The sequence below is a fragment of the Trachypithecus francoisi genome, unplaced genomic scaffold (assembly GCF_009764315.1).
Source record: "Trachypithecus francoisi isolate TF-2019V2 unplaced genomic scaffold, Tfra_2.0 Lachesis_group6, whole genome shotgun sequence".
NCBI classification, from domain to species: Eukaryota; Metazoa; Chordata; class Mammalia; order Primates; family Cercopithecidae; genus Trachypithecus; species Trachypithecus francoisi.
In genome coordinates, this window is record NW_022681471.1 from 74,513,015 (window position 1) to 74,533,683 (window position 20,669).

Sequence of the window (20,669 nt, forward strand, 5' to 3'; positions counted from 1 at the left end):
TCAGTCTGGCGGAGAGCTGGGATCACACACTGCTGTCGACCTCTTTGCCCCTGCAGGCGGAGCTGTGGAGGCTTCAGGCCAAGTAGCGGCCTCATAGGCGGGTGGCTGGCAGCAGTAGTCTTGCTACTCATGCGATTCTCTTCTCTTTTCGGGAGAGTAGAATACAGGGTTGGGGGTGAAGGGGGAGTGGAGTTGCCTAAATTCTCTTTTTCTCCCCTCTATGTGCAGAGGAGCTTTAGGAAAGGGGACAGGACAGGCAGCTGGAGCCACCTGGGCCTGGCTCTGCTCCTGACAGCAGCACCCAGGGGGCTGCTCTGCTCTTATTCCCCCTCACTCCCTTGGTGCCCAGGGGGCCTGGGTGGTGCCACCCTGGGACCAGCCCAAGGCTCACAGTTTTGTCTCAGGGCCCGCTGCCTGCAGGGTGGGGAAGGAGTCCCGGATCTTTGCCACTTCCATGGCACACAGGTGCCCAAAGACTTTGTTGTACCAATCAGGAGAACGCCCCTAGGAAGTAGAAGAAACCAGCCATGAGCAGTGTGTTTTTCCCTGGAGCCCTCAGCGGGAGAAGGAAGAAAGGACTTGTCCCAACCCCAGGGATCAACAGCATGGGGCAAAAAGGAGGGCAGAGGCAGGGGAAGGGGTCAAGGCCAAGGGGGTCGAGCAGGCTGTCCCAGCCTGGTACCTGAGGTCAGCCCGGCAGATGTGTGTGAGCCGAGAGCGGCCCAAGCCACAAGGCTCCATGAGGTACTGGGACGTGAGCATGAGGGCCCGCACACCGGACTCTGGCACAGGTTGCTCAGGATCCAGGGACTGGGAGACAAGCAGGCAACCCCCACGAGGCAGGTCAGAGCGCCACATCCTGTTGGAGAAAGGACACATAGGCTCAGATTCCTAGTGCTGGTTTCCACCCCACTTTTCTGGCCCCCCAAGCACAGCAGGGTAGCAGCTGCGGCCCCTCACCGAAGCACCACAAAGTCGCGGCAGGGATGGGGTGCCATGCTGTCGGTGACATAGTGGTACAGCTCCACACCCGGCATCAGGGCTTCCAGCACCTGGGCCCGCAGCAGATCCTCATCCCAGAGGGCCCGCTCCCGGAGAACACGATGCAGCACCACAGCTGGGGGGGCTGCCACCTCTGTGGACGCCTTCCACAGCCGCAGGGGGTGCCCGTCCGGTGCCTGTGAGCCACAGGAGTGGGGATGGGGGCAGCTGTCAGGGCTGGAGAACTCTGACTCCAGCCCTAAGTCCAGGCCTCAAACCGCAGCGCCTGAGGTTTAATAGGGTAGGCTGCAGAGCTCCTCTGCTAACCCTGGCCAGACTGAGACAGTGCTCCCATGCTCCCTGCCCTCTCTCTCTCTTTTCTGGATGTCTGCTTTTCAGTCTGTTAGACAGCATAAAGAGATGATGGGGCACACATTCTCAGAGGCCTCTCAGGCCTCTGAGATGATCATGGGCACAGTGCTTGGAGGTGCAGGAAGATGGTGATTGTCAAGGAGCTCGCCATCTAGCACAGGCAGTAAAACACATGCACAACAAAAGCTGCCACTTACAGAGCCTTTTGTATGTACCAGGCACTCACCCTGATCCTACATGGGAGGTTTTGTTATGACCGTTTTTTACACAGGACACTTCAGGCTTGCAATCTTACTCAGAATCCACGTCCAAGAAAGAGCATGACCAGTGCCCAGAGGGGAACAGAGAGAAATCCCCTCCATCCTGGGGCATGACAGAAGGTTCTGAATGGAGGAGGAACACATTCCATTGTCGCTAAAGGTGCCTCGGGAAATGTAATGCTCGGGGTCAGGGCAGTCCAGGCAGCAGGACCGCACAAAGGTGCAAAATGCAAGGATTCAGCTGGACTGCGGAGCAGGGAGAGATGGGAGTTGAGGCTATCAAAGCAGCATCGTATCTGGAATGGGGCTTTTGGAAGGTCATTCTGGCAGGTGGTTCCTGAGAGAGTTCCCTTGGTCTCATTTGGTTCTTGATTCCTTAAGGTACTTTCTTGACTCTCTGACATTCTCCAAGGACAAGGCCAAGGCACAGCGACGACTTGGGGGGCAGCTCCTCCCGGCTCCTTCCTTTGGGTTCCCTGACTCCCCTTGCCTGCACCATGCTCTCCCAGCCCCATAGCAGCCACCCGTGGTGTGGTACTCACCTTCCTGCAAGCCAGCTCCGTGTGCTGGGGCCCTGGCACGCTCATCCAGCCCTTGAAGCGCTCAGCAGCATCACGCAGCAGGTCCTGGATGCTCTCCTCCATGTAGAGGCTCAGGCTTACCCCCGCAGCTTGGGCCTGACGCAGCTCAGCCAGGGCTGGGCCGGGAGGGCTGAGCTCAGCTGCACTGTAGGAGCTACACAGCTGCAGCACCATGTCCTGGGACACCTGAGAGGGCACACACACAATGGGCTGCAGCTCCAGAGAGCAGGAGACCCCATGGGGTCTGTCAGGTTCACATGTAGTAGCTGAGAGGTCCAGCTACCACAGCAAGGTAGATGAGAAACATTGTGGAGGAAGAGTTGGGGGTATAAGCTTGAGGGGTATGTGTCAAATTGGGTCCTATCCCTGACTTGGGGCACCGAGGTCAGGCCTGATGGTCCCCCAGGTCTGGTAAGTAGGCACCATGGCCTGGGGTTACTCACCTGGAAAAGTTTCTTGCAGTCACTGATCATGTGCGACAGGCCCTGGGTGGCTGCCATGTTGTCACTCAGGTCCTAGGGCCTGGCCTACCAATGAGGCTGCGTTTGCTCTTGATCCTAAATGGGGCAGGAGGTGGTGAGAGGGAGATGGCACAAAGCCACAAGACAAGATGACAAACAGGCTGCCTTGTAGCTGCCAGGAAGCCACTTTGCCAAACTTGGCCACAAAACAACCTGCTGCCTTTTGGAAGCCCTGCTCCACAGATCCCACCAGCCCAGGGTCCCTGAGGAGTCAGGCTTACTCCTTGTGGTGAGGACGAGACACAGCAGTGCCAGCCATCAGAAGCCAAAAGTCCAATGGGGCCCAAATTGTCTGGACCTGGCCCAGCCCTGACATGCCGTGCCCCATTTCACCTGGGAGAGGGGCTCTCCTTCTTAGAGACATTGAGGTGGAAGATGGAGGGCGCCAGGCACACTGCCAGGTTGCCTGCTGTCATCTGGTTTTCCTCGGCAGAGGCAATGTCACTTAAGAAGTAGAGCAGAGTCTGTAGCACCTCTCGGTTCTCATCGGGGAGCAGCAAGGTGGCGGCTTGTGCTGCTGCCAACCACTGATCCTTGGGGAGGACTGTGAGGAAGCAATGGAAGAAGAGCCTTCCTTACTTCCCCAGAGGCCTCAGCAGCCAGCCTCCTGCTTCCAAGGGGGCAAAAGGCACAGAAGTCCCGAGGGGAGCGGCGAGAGGGAAGGGAAAAGTTCAGTTCTATGAGGTCTCTGGGTGCTTGATCTAGCTTTATTACTAATGTACAGTGTAACCTTAGGTAGTTTCCCTTTGTCCCCTCAGAGCCTCAGTCTACCCTTCCTATAATGGGTTTGGGGAGCAGAATGGTCTCTCTGCAAGGGCCTTTCCAACTCCAGACAGTAACTGTTCCAATCAGCTCACAGGTCCAGCTACATTTGCCTGCACCAGGCTTATCTTCCACAAGGCCTGGGATTCAGGGAGGTTGAGAATGGGGCAGGTTGTTGGGGATAGGAGTGGGTGACTCACGCTGGTAGATCTGGAGGAAAGTGGTGGTGAGCTTGCTGGTGAAGATGGGCTCAGGTAGGTCCCGGAAAACTGCTTTAGCAGGTCAGCCACGTCGTAGGCTGACTGGCCCTCATAGCAGACATTGTCAGGTGAGGTCTCATTCATTTGGCGCAGGTTCTGGATCCTGGACTTGACCCCAGACTTGCGGAAGATGCCTACCTGGTCCATGCAAGGGAGGGAGGGAGGGAAGAAGACATGCGTGAGTAGGAGGGAGAATGTGAGGCCAGTCCTGGCCTGGGTGTCAGGAGCTTAGGCCACCCCAGAGACTTCAAAGCCTATCAGGCCTCCTGAGGGGCAGGGTAGGAGACAAATGGGAAAATCAAAGAGAAGGATTTTTACAGCTTCAGGACAAAAAAGAAAAGATGCTTTTGTGGAGATGAGTAGGAAAAGGTGGATCTAGGCAAATTCAGGCTCCCAGAAGATAAGGACTATGGAGCCTGGGCCCGAAAGAAGGTAGCACAGAGCTGGGCCTAAGGAGTAGAAAGGAGTTTTATCCTTGCTGGTCCTTGCTGAGAACAGCAAAAGCCTCTGGTGGACCAGCCCAAGTGAGAGGGAAGGCCAGAGCAGTTCCTCTCCCCAGCTCCTCAGCCTTCAGCCCAATGCCCACCAGCACCCCACCCCTGCACCATCCCCCTACAGGCTGCCCCACAAGGGCTCACTTGGTCCAGGCACTGGCTGCGCAAGTAGCGCATGGCTTGCTGAATGCTCTGTGGCAGTGGCTGGCCCGTGCGCTGCACATGGATGAGGGGTGGCACCCCAAATACGTGCTGTCCCCGGTAGTCTGGGGTCTTGTTTCTCCTCATGAACTTGGGCATTGACCTGTTTGGGAGAATGACAAGTGATCAGATAGGGAGAACACAGTTTGGAGACTCTGCCTGCAGTCTTAGAGGATCAGGTGGGGTGAGGAGGATAAGGCACACACCACTGTCCCAGAGTCAACACTCATCGAGCACCTGCTTTGGGCGCAGCCCCAGGGAGTCACAGAGGAACACAGAGAGCTCTCAGTTTGGCCAAGGAGATAACTGTGTCAATAGGCAGTAACAACTCATATGGCCAGTAGGAGGCCAAGAACTTAGGGGAACACCCATTGAGGGAGGGGAACTGTACCTAGTGAGTTAGGGAAGGCTTCAGAGAGGATGTGGTAACTCAGCAGGCTCTTGAGGGATAGGAAGGCATTGTCCCAGAGGAGAAATGGGGAAAATGCATTCCAGGCACAGCACAAACAAAGGCAAAGAGGCAGGAAAAAGATCATAGCACGTTCACGGAAGGATGACTGGTCCCACTGGTCTGTAAGGTGGGGTTGCTTAGGAGGGGTAGGCTAAAGAGCCAGAAGGATGGAGCGGGACCAGAACAGGAAGGAGTCATGGTGGGAGGGAATCTGGACAATGAGAAGCCAGAGAAAAGTGTTTATCTGGAGAGTGACAACCACACCTGCATTTTAGAACAATCTCACTAGCTGCAGCACAGAGGTTGAGATGGAGAAGACATAGCTGGAGGACTTCAGGTCCTCTGCCCCATACCCAGCCTCACCAAGCCCCTCCAGCCTCCTGGCATATCACACTGCTCCCCTGGCCTGTGGGCCCTGCCTGCCTGCACCCACCTCCTGGGCTGACCCTGCCTGGGGCCGTGGACCTGAGTCGGCAGTTTCCCACCCTCCATGGCTCAGGAGCCACTCACCAGACCCAGCCCTGCTTGTGGGGCACAGTGTACTTCTCCATGAAGGCAGTAAGCCGCAGCAGTGAGCCCTTGTGCAGGAGGTTGATCTGGCTTGCAAACTGCCGGTTGATCTCCAGTGACTCTGAGTTGAGGCTGGGCCGATGGGAGTTCTGGAAGCTATGCCAACGGAGCTTCCTGGTGGGGGGCGGTGAGAGGGGTGGAGAAGCCCAGAGGAGCAGGTTTGGCTAAACCTTAGAAAAGGTGTGTGTTATTCTGGTCCCCTTTTTTCTCTCCAAAGAAAGATGCAGGGAGTTGGGACCACTTTCAGCACTGCTGCTGAGGCCCCAGGGTGGAAAAAGCTTGGACTCAGCTTCTTAGGGGCCAGGAAGTTCTTGGGAGGGTGGCACAGAGCTCAGGCCCATCTAGTGCCATAAGCAGTGAAGCCCCCTGCCCATTCCAAACTACCGTGGAGGGGCTGCTCCAAGAAACTCTGAATGGGCAAACCTGGGGACCAGAGACCATCTCCTCTAGCATCCTCCCTCACTTTACAGATGAGGAAACTGAGGTCCAATGAGGAGAGCATCATTTCCTCAAGGCCACAGCAGAGGCAGGTTCTGGACCTAACTTTCTGGATTCCCAACTCCTGTACTCTATTCTCCTGAGCTGGCTGTGAGGGGATAATGCAGCCCCCAAGCACTTAGCCCTGGGCCTCATGACTGAGAAATCAGCTTCGGAGACAGAGAACAGGAGTCCCTGCGTCCGCCCCATCCCAACCCAAACTCTCACCTGCAGGGTCTGGTAAGTGAGGCCCCAACACCTGAATCGCGCCGTTCACGGGGCATTGATGCCTGGAGTCCAGCCAGGGGCCCCGCAGCCTCAGCCTCGTTCATGGAGTTCCCACTACTGTCAAGTTCGCTGGAGGAGGCCACAGTATCAGAAACGGAGTGTCCTTCTTCCACAGACAGGCTAGAGGCAAAGGTGGGTTCCCCGCCTGAATGTGCCTCCTGCTCACTGTCCTGGGCTGGGGCTGGGGCCGGGGCCTCAGTCTCTTCCTGTGCCAGTGGCTCGGCCTCAGCTGGAGCCTGAGCCGGAGCCAGGACTGCTGGCTGGACTTCAGCCTCGGCCCAGGCTGGGGACTCTCCGTGGGCCAGAACCTCCATCTGGCTGAGAGCCTCAGCTTGGCATTTGACCTCAACTGTGGCCATTTGTACTGATGAAGTGGCCTCCTCCTCTTCCTCATCTCCAGGCCCCAGGTCTGAGTACATGGCCCGAGACCACAGCTCTACTCGTTGCTGTAGCCCCCACATGTGCTGGAGGATGTCGTCTAGGTGAGCATAGCTGCCCCCACTCTCCTCATCAACTTCATCTTCAGCCTTGACCCCAACCATTACAGGCTCAGCTGGGTACAGCTCAGGTAAGTTGTCATACGTGCTGGCATGGCTGCCCGTTGAGCCACAGGAGCCCCGGCGCCCCTCACAGCCCCACCGCCTACCTGACTGCCAGTCTGCCAGGCGGTGTCCGTCCTCAGGACACAGGCTCTCAATGGACAGGGAGCGAGGGAATGTGCCTGGTTTGTGGTCCCCAGGCACATGCACCAGGCAATCACCCCGGTGTATCCGCTGAGGATGCCGGAACAAGGCCACAGGCCAAGCCTCCCAGGCCTTCCGAGTGTTGGCACCACTGCCACCGGCTGAGGTGGCGGCCCAGTTCTTGGCCCTGTAAAATCCGGCTGAGAGGAAGCCACGACAACTGCGGAAAGATGAGGCTTTGGAGACCTTCTCTGAGGCGGCTGGACTACGTTCGGGTTCTGCTTGCTGGCTGCCACTCTTTTCCTTCCGCCTCAGAGGCTCAAGGTGCTTGAGGAAGCTACGGTTACGATGGCGCTTCTTGGCTTTGTCCTGGGGACACTCCTGGCCCTGGGTGGGGCTGAGGAAGGGCCGGTCACTCAAGCTGGGGGCACAGCCTGGCAAGGGCAAGTCTGCTGGCTCGGGTGGTAGGCTCACGGTGATGACTGGCAGAGAGGTGGCACTAAGCTCGGTGAGGACGCTCTCACAGCTTGAGGTCACTGGCAGGCCAGGGCTCGGTGGGGCCAACAGATCAGAGGACCCCATAGGAGACCAGCACTTACTTTCCTGCTGGAAGGCCCAGTGGCTACTGATGGTACACTGCTCTTCCTCTTCTGAGTCTTCATTCTGGGAAAGGCACTGCAGGTCAGGTCAGAGAAGTCCAGGCCACAAGTCCTTGTTTGTACTCCACTCTCTGCTTCCAAACTCTTGGGGGACTCTGAGATGAAGGGCCCTGCTTTCTGGCTGAGAACATGGCTTAGGTGGGTAGAGCTAGCTCTGGGAGTGCCAGAGGAAGCCAGGAGTCATAGACAGAGCCCAGATGTATGGTAATGGTAATGGTCAAGTAACTAATCTAACCCCCCTTCCAATTTTACAGATAGGGAACAAACCCACAAACCAGCAGCCACTTGCCCAAGGTCAATGACATACATTAAGTCAGTGACAGACCTTCCCAAGCTCTGGGCTGTAGTCTTAGATCAGAATCACAACAGAGGTGGACGGAATTTGAGATTTTCTAGTTCATCGCCTTCTTTGCAAAATGGGGAAACTGAGGCCCAGAAGGAAGAGGTGTCCCTGAGGTCCCTCAGCAATCAGGCAGAGCTGAGACCAGGCCCCATGGGCCTCCTGTCTCACAGTCCAGGCTTTGGTAACTTGGCTGCCCCACCTGACTACAGGCCTCTGGTATAGAAAGCCCCAGAAAAAAAAAGCAAGAAAGTGAGTTCCCAGGAAAGAATGGGGTCATAGATCTCCTCCATCTCTACCCCTAGCTGGGGAAAGGTACTGCTCTGGACATCTCAGACTCCTGGGATACTAGAGCTAGTTTTACAAATGGTTTACGTATGCCCTGGGTTTCCTTATGGCGCCACAAGACCACAGACCCGTTCTTTGCCATGACTCACCTGCTTGCTTTGAAAATGAACCTCCAGTTTCATCGAGGCACAATTGTTCAAGGTCATCAGCCTCCTGTAATAAAGTGGAAGTGTCCACCCAAGGTGGACATCCCCAAAGCCTGGCAGAGCCTACCAAGATGCACCCACCACTTCACATGCCCAAGCCATCAAAACTTCTCGCAAACTCCAATATTCCTAAGTTTTAAGAACCAGAGACAATGCTGGCAAGATTATGGTCTCTGCCCTCCAGGAGATTACAGAGAGTGGAAATAAACCCTACAGAAATGGGACATGTTCCAAGACAGAGCAGACAGAAGGCACAGCAGACAAACACAGGGAGAGACAAGTAACTTCCATGAAGAAGGGATGCAGTCAGAGAAGGCGTCCTGGAGGATGCAAATGGGATTTTGAGAGTGAGAGAAACGGGGACTCTTACCCAAGCTTACACAGGACACTGTAGGTATACAGTCAGCAGACAGATCAGTGGGCATGAGACCAGTGGGGCTAAGGCTAATGAACCAGCTTGCAAAGGGCTTTGGATTGTATGCTAAAAAGTCTGCATTTTTATCCTTAGGCAGTGACAAATTTTAAGCAGAAAGAACAACCATTTGGAGCTGTTACAATGCTGAGGCTGGTGGATCTAGATGGATCTGGGAGTGGGGTGAGGGAAGGCGGAGAGGGGAAGGGAGAGATGGGTTATCAAGACTAAAGCCAGTTAGGCTGAAGCCTTGTGATCGATACAAGGAGAAGCCATGGTTTGGCCTCAAACAAGGGCCAAGCTCTTTTAAGTAGAGAGGGACTGAAGCAGAGGAATATTTGGAGGCTATAACTTTAGGAGAAAAGAAATAAGGCCAGATCTTGGCTTTCTAGCTAGAGTGACTGGGTGGTTGAGGGTGTCACAAACACAAAGAACAGAATGAGCAATGTGACCGCAGAAGATAAGTTTTGTTAGTAAGCTGGGCTCCTCCTCTGTTAGAGGGTACAAGGGATGTTTTTTCCCACGAGGAAGCTTCAAGCCGGGCCTTTGGTTTCCCGGGCCTGACCCTCAGCCCACCTACCTACACAGGGCCCCCAAAGAGTCCTCGTCCAGAAAACCGTGGTTTTTCTTCACAGAGCCAATATCCAGGGGAAACGAACCTTCTGTATGGCAGAGAGAAGCAAAGATGAGTCCAGTGGTATATCACAAACTCAGCCTCAGGAGCCTTGAGCTGGAGGGGAACGGCCAGGAAGGAGGGGAGCAGGAAGACAAGAGGCAAAGCAGAAGGGAAAACGTCAGGAATAAAGGAGGGTGCCCAGGGAGTTCAGGGGAAAGGTCTGGGAGAGGCCTAGAGGGCTGAGCTGGACCCAAGAATTCTGTCAGTGAGGCAGGTCTATGGGAGATAGCAGGCCCAAGACCCCAGGTGACTGCCAAGAGCCCAGTATGGGTTCCCCCATTCCCCTTTGAATCCTGGGCTGCTCAGGCAGGGAAACTTCTCCTTGGCCCAAGGTGAACCTGGGGGAGTAGGGCAGGAGCAAGGACAGAAGGGACAGGACAGCACAGTAGCCAAACAATACCTTGCATCCCCCTGTGTCCCAGAGCAGTAGGAGCCCACTCCCTGGGACTTAGGGAGGGGAGAGGGGAAAGAAAGGAGTTGGGGGAATGGAAGAGAGAATCTGAGAAGTCTCACAGCTCTCTACCTTACTGGTGAAGCAAGCCCATTTGTTCCTTTACTCATTCAACTAATGAGTATCCAATTGAGCATCTACTTTGTGCTAGGCACTTGAGCAAACCATACAGCATACAACAGTGAACACAACAAAAATGGTTCCTGCCTTCATGGAGTTTATGCTCTTAAAGGAAACAGATAAGCAACGATACTTAAAACCAAGATGGTGCAGTTACAAATGTCATGGAAGACATCAGCCAGCATGATAGTGTAAAGGGAGGCCGGTAGGGGTGGCGGCTGCTTGTAGAGAGGTGGTCAGCAGAGAGCTTTCTGAAGCAGTGACATCTGAGCTGAGTCCTGAAAGATGAGAAGCAGCCAGCTGTGCAAGGAAACTGCAAAGAGAGTTCCAGGCAGGAGGAACATCAGCATCAAGGCTCTGAAGAGGGAAAAAGCTTGGTGTGAGCAAGTGTAGAGAGGAGCCCTGTGAACAAAGGTAAGAGTAATCAATGGAGGTTGGAGAATGCAGTCTGACAGGCCAGAACAGAGCGTCTGTGTGTATTTCATTCTGAGTGTGCTGGGAGGCCATCGGAGGGCTTGGAGCAGGCCTGACAGTCAGACCTATGGCCAACAAGAGCCCTCCAGCTGCAGTGTAGAAATGAGAGTGCAAGAGCACAGGAAGCTGCTGTACTAGCCCAGGTGAGCCGTGACACTGGGTCACACCAGGCTGTGGCAGTGGAGGTAGTAAGAAGTGGATTGATTCAAGATACGTTCTGGAGGGAAAAAGGTCTTGCTGAAGGGTTAAATACAGGAGATGGGAACAAGGAGGAATTAAATTAAGGATGACTCCTAGGTATGGGGCTTGAGTAAGTGAGTAAATGGTGGTACCATCAGGAGTTGGTTTTAGACCTGTTTAATCCGAGACACCCATCAGACATCAGAGTAGAGAGATTGAATTGGAAGCTGTGAATATATGAATCTGGAGCTTGGGGATGAGGTCTAGACATTTGGAAGTCATCAGAATATGGATGGTACTTAGAGAAAGATCTCATGAGAAAGAAATGTTGAGAGACAAGAGGGCTCTGGACCGAGCCCTGGGATATCCTAACCTTTAGATATGAGTTAGAGGAAGCAGAGTCAGCTAAGGAGACAGAACCCAGCCAGCAAGGCAGCCAGGAGAGTGGGGTGTTCCAGAAGCCAAAGGAAGAAGTGGCCAGTGGCACTGAACGCTGCTGAGAAATGGAGCAAGATGAGGACTGGGAAGTGACCACTGAGTGTGACCATATGGAGGTCACTGGTGAACTGACCAGGCAAGTTGACCAGGCGAGGTGGATGTGAAGCCAGGGTGCAGTAGGGGTGTGGGAAGAAAAGGGGAAAGGAAACAGCAAATGTGAAGAACTCTAGAAAAACACAAAAGAGAAATGAAGGAAAACAGAGAAATGAGGCCACCACTGTGGCGCAAGTGAGGCCAAGCCTGGGCCACTAGGGTGTACAACTCCAGGCGGCATTCTTCACACCGTGTGTACCCACATGGCATCCTCAGGATTGGTACCATGTGGTGACCCTGGTCAAGACAAGGTACTTTAAAGGCATGGGCAACAGCAGAGTTTGTGGCAGTTGTGAGAGCAATCTCGTAGAGATGATGCGGGAGAGAAAGGTGCAACTGCAGGAGCAAAGTCCCTGAAAAAAATCGGAGCAGGGCCAGGAGACACTGCTTGTGTGTAGCTGGAGAGAGAATCTGACTTGCCCCATTTAACAGACAAAAAACTGAGGGCTAGGGGAAGTATGTAACGGGGGAGGGTAAACAATTGAGTGGCCTTACCTTCAAAAAGCTGCACATACTGAGGGAATCCTGTTGCTCGAAGCCACTCACATGCTCTTTTGGCCTCGGCTTCTAAAACAGAACAAGGGAAAGAAACAGGCAAAGAAATGGGGTTAGGAGGGTGCTGACGCCAGGGCCCTAGGTGAATGCTGCTCAACCCCAGCAGGCAGGGTTATCTCATTCTGGTGATCCAGAAATGGCAAGAGAAGGCCAGAGGTCCTAGCACATTTGCTCCAAGTCATAGCCAGCCAGGAGGACCTCTGCTCCCCAAACCCTACTGTCTGGGCATCCTGGCCCTGGCTTTCTTGAGTCTCATTCCCTGCCTCTTCCAAACCCCTCCCACTTTCCCACCCCCTGCCCAGGAACCAGGATCATCTGGGGTCAAGGAGGCCTGCTGGGATAAGAAGCCACAGCTGTGTCCACCCCCGAGCCTTTCTGAGGGACCTACCCCCTTCCAAGGCCCTGGGTAGACCAGCCTAGTCCAGGCAGGAAATAGGAATGCTCAACCATTCCTATCTTTCTCTTTCTCATCATCACATGTAACATTCTTCAGCACTTTGACAGCCAAATCTCATTTCACACACACAATAACCGGTGATGGCTTTGCTATCCCCATTTTACAGACATACAAACAGGCTCAGCCTACGGTCTCACAGTGGACAAAGCAGCAGTGCCAGGGTTGGAATCTCAGCTGAGTATGACAGCAGCATCCCCATGCTCATTCCAGTCCTCCCTCCTCAGGGAGCTTCCCAGTACTGCCCTAGCTCTCTTGGCCTATTTGTGTCATAGTGCAGTGCTGAGTGTCATGAAGACACAGTACTGGCCTGTTGGGGTCTTGGGGGACCATGGCTAGGTCAGCCTGTCACCTCTGCTCTGGGAGTTCTGGCACAGAGCTGGGCACCCCTGCCAGCGCCAGCGGAGATGTGCAGCTGGACTGAAGCCACAAAGGAGGCACTTCTAGTCAGAGTAGGCCAAATACCAGCAGCAAAGCCCTGCGCCTGCCCGGGCGGTTATTTGCTTTCCACCCAGGTAATGCCAAGATGAGTGGGGCTGGGACCATGGGACCTGGCATCGCAGGGATGGTGGTGGAAGTCAGCTGGCTTTAGCAGAGCTGATCTGGCCACGGAGTCCTGCCCTCAACACGTCCTCCACTTCCTCAGCACCTGTGGCCACAGTCTCACCTGGCCCCCCTGACCAGAGGACTCTAAGGAGGCTGGTGAGGTTTTTCCAAGACAGGAAGAGCTCTCTCTTCCCAGTGCTCACTCACAAGGAAACCCAGGATGAAATCCTAGTGGCTGGGACAGATAAGATGAAGGACAAAACAGTATTTCAGAGATGCTAGGTGAGTAGACAGTGGAGGGAAGAGTGGGGGAAGTTAGAAGTCAGTCAGAAAAAGTAATGGGCTCCTCAAGGGTCACATACTGATGAGGATTTGAGGGAAAGAAGAGAGGGCTCTGCAGCCCCTGGAGCCCCTGCAGGTTTTGGGGGCAAATGGGGGTAAGGGCAAGGATGAACATCTGTGCATTTCTGTGAGTGCATGCAACAGGTCAGTGTCCACCACAGTATCTGTCTCCACATGTAGCTGTAGCAAAATCTGCTCATGTCCACGACTCATGAAGATCACTGTGGGACTGTGCACCTGTATATACCCACAGGCACCTCAGTCTGTGCATGCACCCGCCTCTCTCTCTGTCTCTCTCTCGTCTCTTTCTCTCCGTGTGTATGTGTGTGTGTGTGTGTGTGTGTGTGTGTGTGTGTTTTATGTTACTACAACTTCCTAACCTAAAATAGAGATCTAGGAATCGCCAGGACCTCTGAGGGGTCCCTGAAAAGTGTCTGACACAGCCCTGCTAGCAGTACCTCCACCTGTCTGGCAGGGGGCAATGCAAGCCTGAAAAAGGATCCTGTGCTCCAGGCCAGTGGTAGTCTAGGTGATGTAAGACCAGTCCAAAGGGACTGCACAGCTGCCCAGGGAGCCTTTGAGGAACATGGTTCTGCTACTAGGACAGCTGAGCTGGCTGCCACAGCCACCTCCCTGTCCCTGTTCCTGTCATGCCCCTGCGATGAGACCCTTCCCCATCTCAGCACCCATCCTGGCAGCCAGCTCTGCTTTCCTGTTATGAGGACAAAAGGGAGGTGCCAGAAGATGGACCAGGTTAGGACTTCCAGAGAGGCGGGCACAGGAGCAGAGAGTGGCCCCTAAAGGGTCACAAGTATGGCTACCCCAGGAAAGGGAGCAAATCTCTAGGGAAGGCCTGCATGCCAGGAACACATCCTTAAATCCCACTGCAGCCCTCAGTTACTCATGGCTAATGGAGAGGATAGGAGAGGCACCTCCCTCCCCTGATGCTAGGCATTGGCCCTAGCGGGGGGTGGGCAGAAGAGGACCATCTCACTCAGGCCAATGCCAAGTTCTTTCATGACTACTTAGAGCCCTGTAGCCCGTTGCTACTCAAAGTGTAGTCCCAGACTAGCAGCATCAACATCACAGGGGAGCTTGTTAGAAATGCAGAATCCCAAGCCCCACACCCAGAACCACTATATTTAAGAAGACCCTCAGGCAAACACATAAAGTTTGAAAAGTCTTGGTCTAAATCACATTGCTCAGTGACTCTCACCCCTGGATGCACATAAGAATCAGCTAGGAAGTGTTATTTTTAAAAATACCAGTGCCCAGGGCCCCTTCCCCAGAAGGCTGGCTTAACTGATCTGTGGTAGGACTCTCCACATTGGTATTTTTTAAAAAGTTACAGTATAAAGCCTACTGAGGTCCAAGACACTTTTCCAAGGTCATACAGGGTAAAGTATCACAGGTGAGACTATAACCCTGATCTTTTCACTCCATGTTCCGCACTCTTGGCCATTGCATTATGCCACCTGCCCTCATGCCAGCCAAGTAAGGAGCTCAGACTCAAAGGAACCAACCCCAGCCCCCCAGGCTGTTTTCCTGCTCCTTCCGGTCTAGTGGAGTCACAACCCAGGGTTCAAATCCTGATGCTGTCAGTCACCAGCTCTTTGACTTTGGGCAAGTTGTATAACCTCTCCAGGCTTCCATTTCCTCCTCTGTAAAACAGCAGCCACGGCATCCACATCTTTTTTCAATTTTTATTTTATTTATTTTTCATGTTTTGGGTTTTTTTTTTCTTTTTGAGACAGGGTCTCACTCTGTCACCCAAGCTGGAGTGCAGTGGTCCTATCACGGCTCACTGCAAGCTCAAACTCCTGGGTTTGTGTGATCCTCCCATCTCAGCCTCCTGAGTAGCTAGGACTACAATAGCAGCCACCACAACACACCCGGCTAGTTTTCTTTTTATTTTTTGTAGAGATGGGGTCTCACTATATTGCCCAGGCTGGTATCCATCTCCTGGCCTGCAGTGATCCTCCTGTCTCCCTGTCTCAGCCTCCCAAAGTGCTAGGATTACAGGTGTGAGCCACCACACCCAGCCAGCATCCACATCTTATAGCTACTGACAGCATTAAATAAAAGACTGGAGAAAGCAAAAGCCCCTGGCGCATAATACCAAGCACTCAACAAATGTGTTCCACCCCAACTCTAACTCTGAAGGGTCCCAAAGAAAAAGAGGAAATTAGAGAAAGAAGCCCAGCTACTGCATTCCCTTGTGGGTCTGGACAATGGCTTTGCCCAGACCACTGTCAGAATTGAGGCCAAATGGCTGGGGGAAGTGAGGTAAGGAGGCAGAAGTTTCAAAGAGGTTGCAATTGCTCCAAAGACAAAGGAGCAAAGAAGTTTGGAGTAGGGCTACAGACTGAATTCCCCACCACCTCTCCTTACAGGAATCTAGAGAATGTAATGGGTTATTACCAAACAGGATGTCAGGGACATTGGCTCCCCACAATACACCATCTCATGGAGGGCTGGGAGGCCCCGAGGCTCCCTCTCAGATGGATCAGTCAGGGACATATGTCTTGGTGATTAAGGGCTGAACTGCGGTGCTCTGCCTTGTCCCTCCCACTCGTCTCAGCCTGCCCAGGCTGAGGCCAGGAGCGACCCCACCTCCACCCCCAGTAGACTCAATTCACCTGGGGCTGAAGCCAGGTGGCCCAGACTGAGGATTGGCTTATGTATCTGGCGGGGAGAGTGACAACAGGCAGGCTGAGGTGAGGTAGGAATGTCTGTGGTCCCTTGCCTTACCTCTATATGCAGATGTGCAGATTCCAAGGCATGGCTGCCAGCAGTTCTAAAGGCTATATTCTGCAGGCGGTGTATGCTCTGGCCAAAGCTTAGGTGATGTGCCAGGATAGGTCAGTAACAGCAGTCAGCTGGCACAAACTGGATTCCACTGAGACTTAAGCCCAGACTCTCCCTGGGGTAGGGGCCCAGATGATCCAGGCTGGGAGAGTCAGGGGAGAGGGCACACTACAAAGCTCCAGAGTCCAATCAGGCCTCAGAGCCAAACCCACAGGTCTCCTGGAGGGAGCGTCAAAGTAGGAAAGGCTGAGCAGCAGCACATGCTTTCCGAGGTCAATGATGGTATCCGCACCTACATTTACACAGGCCACGTCCCAGAGACAGCACAGAGCAGTTTTCTATGCTGAGAAGGATGCAACCAGGAAAAAAGCAGACCTTCTGGTCTTGAGAAACACTCAAGCGTAGGGCTTATGCACCCAGGAAAGAGGCAGCAACATTTCTCACTGGGACATGCAGTAATGCCCACAGATGATCACTAAGTTGGAAAAAGAGCTTTTTTCCAATCAAGCCAGCTTCCATGCTTGCCACTAAGTCATCTGAGACAACTCGTGTCATTCTCTAAGCTTTGGTTTCCAAATTTATACAGTGGGGACTAACGACTTTCCTGTCTACCACTGTGGTTACCTTATAGATTTGATCAGGCTTTTGCTGGTTTTGAAAGTGGCTATATAAAAGTTCTCATTAACAAAGGCTATTTTTATTAAGATGAGCTGAACTTTGTACCCATCTAGTCTTTAAGACACAGTTCAGATTGTGTACCAGTTGCAAAGAGGTGAGAGAAAAGAGCCAGGAGGAAGAGAGAAGGCAACAGGCATCTAATCTAGACTACAGGAAGTAAGGCCTCAGCCAGCCAGTGTCATCAACCCCACTCTCGGGCTGGATATCCCCTCTTCACACCACTACTAGGCAACCCCAGTCCTTGTACCTTCTGGTCACTCAGTGGGTTATAAGACAGCTGCCCCGGCCCTGGGTTCAGCCTACTCATGCCTAAACATAAAGACAATATCAGGCATGGAGACCAGGCAGGAAGATACAGGCTCAAGACAAGCAATGGATGGATATCACAGGGACATAGATGAAAGCATCCTTTATTACTGCTGGAGCTGTTGGGTGTCCCGTCCCATTCCTCCCTCACCTCTCAAATCTGGCTGCACGTTAAAATCTCCTGGGAGCTTTTACTAATGGGCCCCACCCATGACTAGTTAAATTAAACTCTCTGGGGATAGGGTTCATTTCTGTTTGCTTATTTTTGAGAGCTCTCCCGGTGCTTCTAAAGTACAGCTCGTGATAAAGACCACCACCCTAAACAGAAAAGGCCTGCTAGAAAGCCACAGGTATAGGTCCCTGGAAAATTCTATCCAGAGACGAGTCACAGGCCTGTTCTACTCACAGGCCCACGTTCTCTCTAGACCTGAGTGCAGGAGCAGGAGAGAGTGACCAGCATCAATGTGAATGCCTATGATGACTGAGGGAAGGCAGGCAGTGGGTGTTTGTGAAGGTCATTCAGTTAGCTGACCTGCTCCCTAAGGTGACTTTAAACATGCGGTGGCCTCCTTTACCTGACTTAGCTTCCTGTTTGGAAAAGCATCGCCTCCATGGCCCTTACCAGAGGATAGGGGCCTCCAAAACAGGATCTGGTCTCCATGTTGGTCTCTCCCACCTTCACTGAGTGCAGGAGGAAAAGTCAGTGTCCTGAGTGGTGGAGAAAGACCTGGGATGCCACTATCTATGTGACAACCCCAGTTCCCAAGGCAGGCTCTGTGAGGCTGGTCCCTCAAGGCAGGGCTAGGAGGCAGGCAGCGGGGGTCGCCTACCACTGCAGGCCCTGCTACTGCTGCTCAGAAATGCTAGGACCCAGCAACTGCTCCTCAGATCATTTCTTTTGGTTGCTACAAGGCCCATTTCCTTTGGTTGCTACAAGGTGCATTTCCTTTGCCTGCTCTCCAACCCTAGAGAGGGACCTCTCTCAAGGAGAAGGTGCTGGCCTTTTGGCAGAGGGCTTGTATCTCAGAAGCTACCATCCTCAGCATGTGGCCCCAACTGCTCTGAGCAGCTCCTTATACCCTCCCTTAAGCAAATACTAAGGGACCCAGGCCAAAATAAGCTTGCCCACCAAGCCTTGAGCCCTGGCACAGGACTGCATCCCTCAGGGGCGCTGTTTCATTTGAATTTGCACAAATCTACCCTCTAGGTTGGCAGTGCTGCAATGGGTGGCTGACTGGCTATGCCACCTCTCTCCCTGGGGGACAGTGGGAGAGGGACCTGTACTAAGAGCTGTCAGGGATTACAGGGCCACCAAGACTTTCCCTCCTGACCTTGAAGCAGACATGCAAGGGGGTCTGCAATGCCCTATATATGGGGTGGTCCAGTTCACTGGTGCCTCTCTCTGCTCCTGCTGCTCTTCACTGAAATCACAACTCTAACTTGATTCTTACAGGGGGAGGCACAGGGAGGAAAGGAGACAGGACCAAAATAGCTCTCATCCCACATTCCAAACCTTACAGGAGGGGCACCACAGGAAGGGCCTCTGTATTTCACCCAGCCTAGGTTGGCAGTGCTGGACCCTGGCTGGCCTCTGGCTTGTTAGGTCACCGGGCAGAACTCAGGGCCCTGCTGCACCTGTTCAGATGCCAGTCTTGGTCTTGGTTGGGGCTACAGCTGGATGCCAAGTTCTGGGCCCATGCAGGCAACATTTCTGGAGCCTCCCTGTCACAAATGAGGCACCACTAAAGCAAACAGCCCAGGAGGGGCCCCTAGGACAGGGTGGCAGGAAAAACAAGTCACTGAATCTTTTAGCTGGCCAGTGGTAAGTTCAGGTGTGTGGTTCTACCTTCTATATAACATCCCTCTCTCAACACTGCACATCCCAGAAAAAATTTCTAGTCTCTACCACAGGGATTCTCAACCAGGGACAATTTTTACCCCAGGGGACATTTGGCAATGTCTGGAGACATTTTTGGTCATCTCAACTGGCGGGGGTTAAGGGGTAAATGCTACTAGCATCTACTCAGTAGAGGCCAGGGATGCTACTAAACATCGTACACTGCACCAGACAGCCCCAGACAAAGAAAGGTTGACTCCAGATCTGAAGCATGAGACCCTGAGGGTTGGCCTCTGCCTTATCTGGGGCCTCGGGCCCCTCTGGGCAGCCCACCCTCCCGCCAGAATGTCCTGGGGGCTGAAGTGAAGAATGGGTGCAACATTCAGTGGTGGTCCCTAGCCTTTGCACATTGTGGACACCTTGCAGGATCAGCCAGGAAGAGGAGGCAATTCTGGTTTGGCATTTTATTTAAAAATGGAAGCTACACAAGAAACCCCCAATTGTGGTTCCCCACTCCTCTCCGCAAAGCAGTGGCCTTAGCTCCTGTGTGCAGCTGTAAATGAGGGAGAATCACGAGCACCCTGAGGTTAAACCAGACCTCAGGCCAACTGAGGCTGCTGGAGATTTTGGGTCCAGAGGCAGCCCAGCCTGTGGGCTCCTGGGCTTGAGCTTGGTATGGCAGGACCAAAGTAGGCAGCTGACATTCCTGCCCGGCACTGGGTTTCCCTATGACAAGGAACGTCAAAGCTGCCACCTGCTCTGCTGCAGTTGCTCCATTAGTTTTCTTGCCCCCAAGGGCCTCCTGCCCCCAACCCAGTCCCAGGTGCTCTGACAAGGTCATGGTGCCTAGGAAAGAGAGAGTTGTTTTAATGAGCCATGTGCTACTCCGTCATCTCCAGTCCCTGGCCTAGAGGTAAATGATGCCAGCCTAACCGGTCTGGGGCAGATATTAGGTCAGCGGTAACTGCTCTCCACTTTGGTTTGAGTGGAAAGTATTGAACTAAAGGTCAGGTGAACTACCTTCTGGCCTTAGCTCCACTAGCATCTTGCATAACCTCAGGCAAGCCATTACCTCTGTCTGAACCTCAGTTTCCCCATCTCCTAATGACCGTTCCCCAAAATCTAGAGCTGCAGCAGAGGTGTGTGTGATGGGTAGTGGCTGCCTCAGTGGGGGGAGCTTTTTTCCTTACATTCTCTTCTGAGGACCCAAGCGAGGATCCTCAGTGTACACACCAAACCCATCTTTCCCCACAACCAGCTCTCCGTATGTTTCTGCTTCCCAGTGTGCCCACTGCCTAGGCTTAAACCTCAAGTCATCCTTGCTCTCTTCTCGCCACATGTATTTAATCACCAAATTCTACCAACTTTTCCATCAAATGGTTGGGCTTTTTTCCTGCCCAACTGTGCTCTAGGTTCTTCTGCCTGGATTACTTCAGCCCTCCAAGTTCCCAGCCTCTAGCCTCTCCTTTCAAGGGGCCATCCTGCCAGCTGCTTCTTCCAAGAGCCCAGCTCTAACCTGGCCGCTCCCCTACTCTACAACCTAAAGAGCTTCCACAGCCTGGGGCAGATAGCCTTGACTGCTCCCTGGCACTCAAGACTCTGCACAATCTAGACACAGCCTGATTTGAAGCTTTAAACTACTATTTATTCATCAAGCTGGAGATCAAACCCCCCTCCCACGAAGCCTCCCCTGACCTCTCACCACCCCCTAACACCCAGTGGCTCAGTTCAATTAAGCAATCCCCTAACACATTTCCATGATCATCTCAGCAGCATGTGAGTCTATCCCCCATTCAACTGAGGGCTTCTCTGCACTGGGTACTTTTGGTCTTTGTGTTGCCACTG

At 53.4% G+C, this 20,669-nt stretch overlaps 1 protein-coding gene across 1 annotated transcript in view; it reads right to left on the minus strand.

The window, feature by feature from the left end:
- Positions 1–387: 387 nt before the first annotated feature.
- The window catches only part of STARD8 (StAR related lipid transfer domain containing 8), a 38,007-nt gene continuing 17,725 nt past the window's right edge, over positions 388–20,669 (minus strand). The window contains 15 exon segments of the mRNA XM_033201253.1: positions 388–504; positions 676–859; positions 961–1,178; positions 2,156–2,380; positions 2,638–2,711; positions 2,714–2,751; positions 3,049–3,259; positions 3,678–3,746; positions 3,749–3,875; positions 4,376–4,535; positions 5,394–5,567; positions 6,159–7,564; positions 8,338–8,401; positions 9,387–9,468; positions 11,794–11,865. Coding sequence (XP_033057144.1) covers positions 388–504; positions 676–859; positions 961–1,178; positions 2,156–2,380; positions 2,638–2,711; positions 2,714–2,751; positions 3,049–3,259; positions 3,678–3,746; positions 3,749–3,875; positions 4,376–4,535; positions 5,394–5,567; positions 6,159–7,564; positions 8,338–8,401; positions 9,387–9,468; positions 11,794–11,865 — 3,221 coding nt within the window.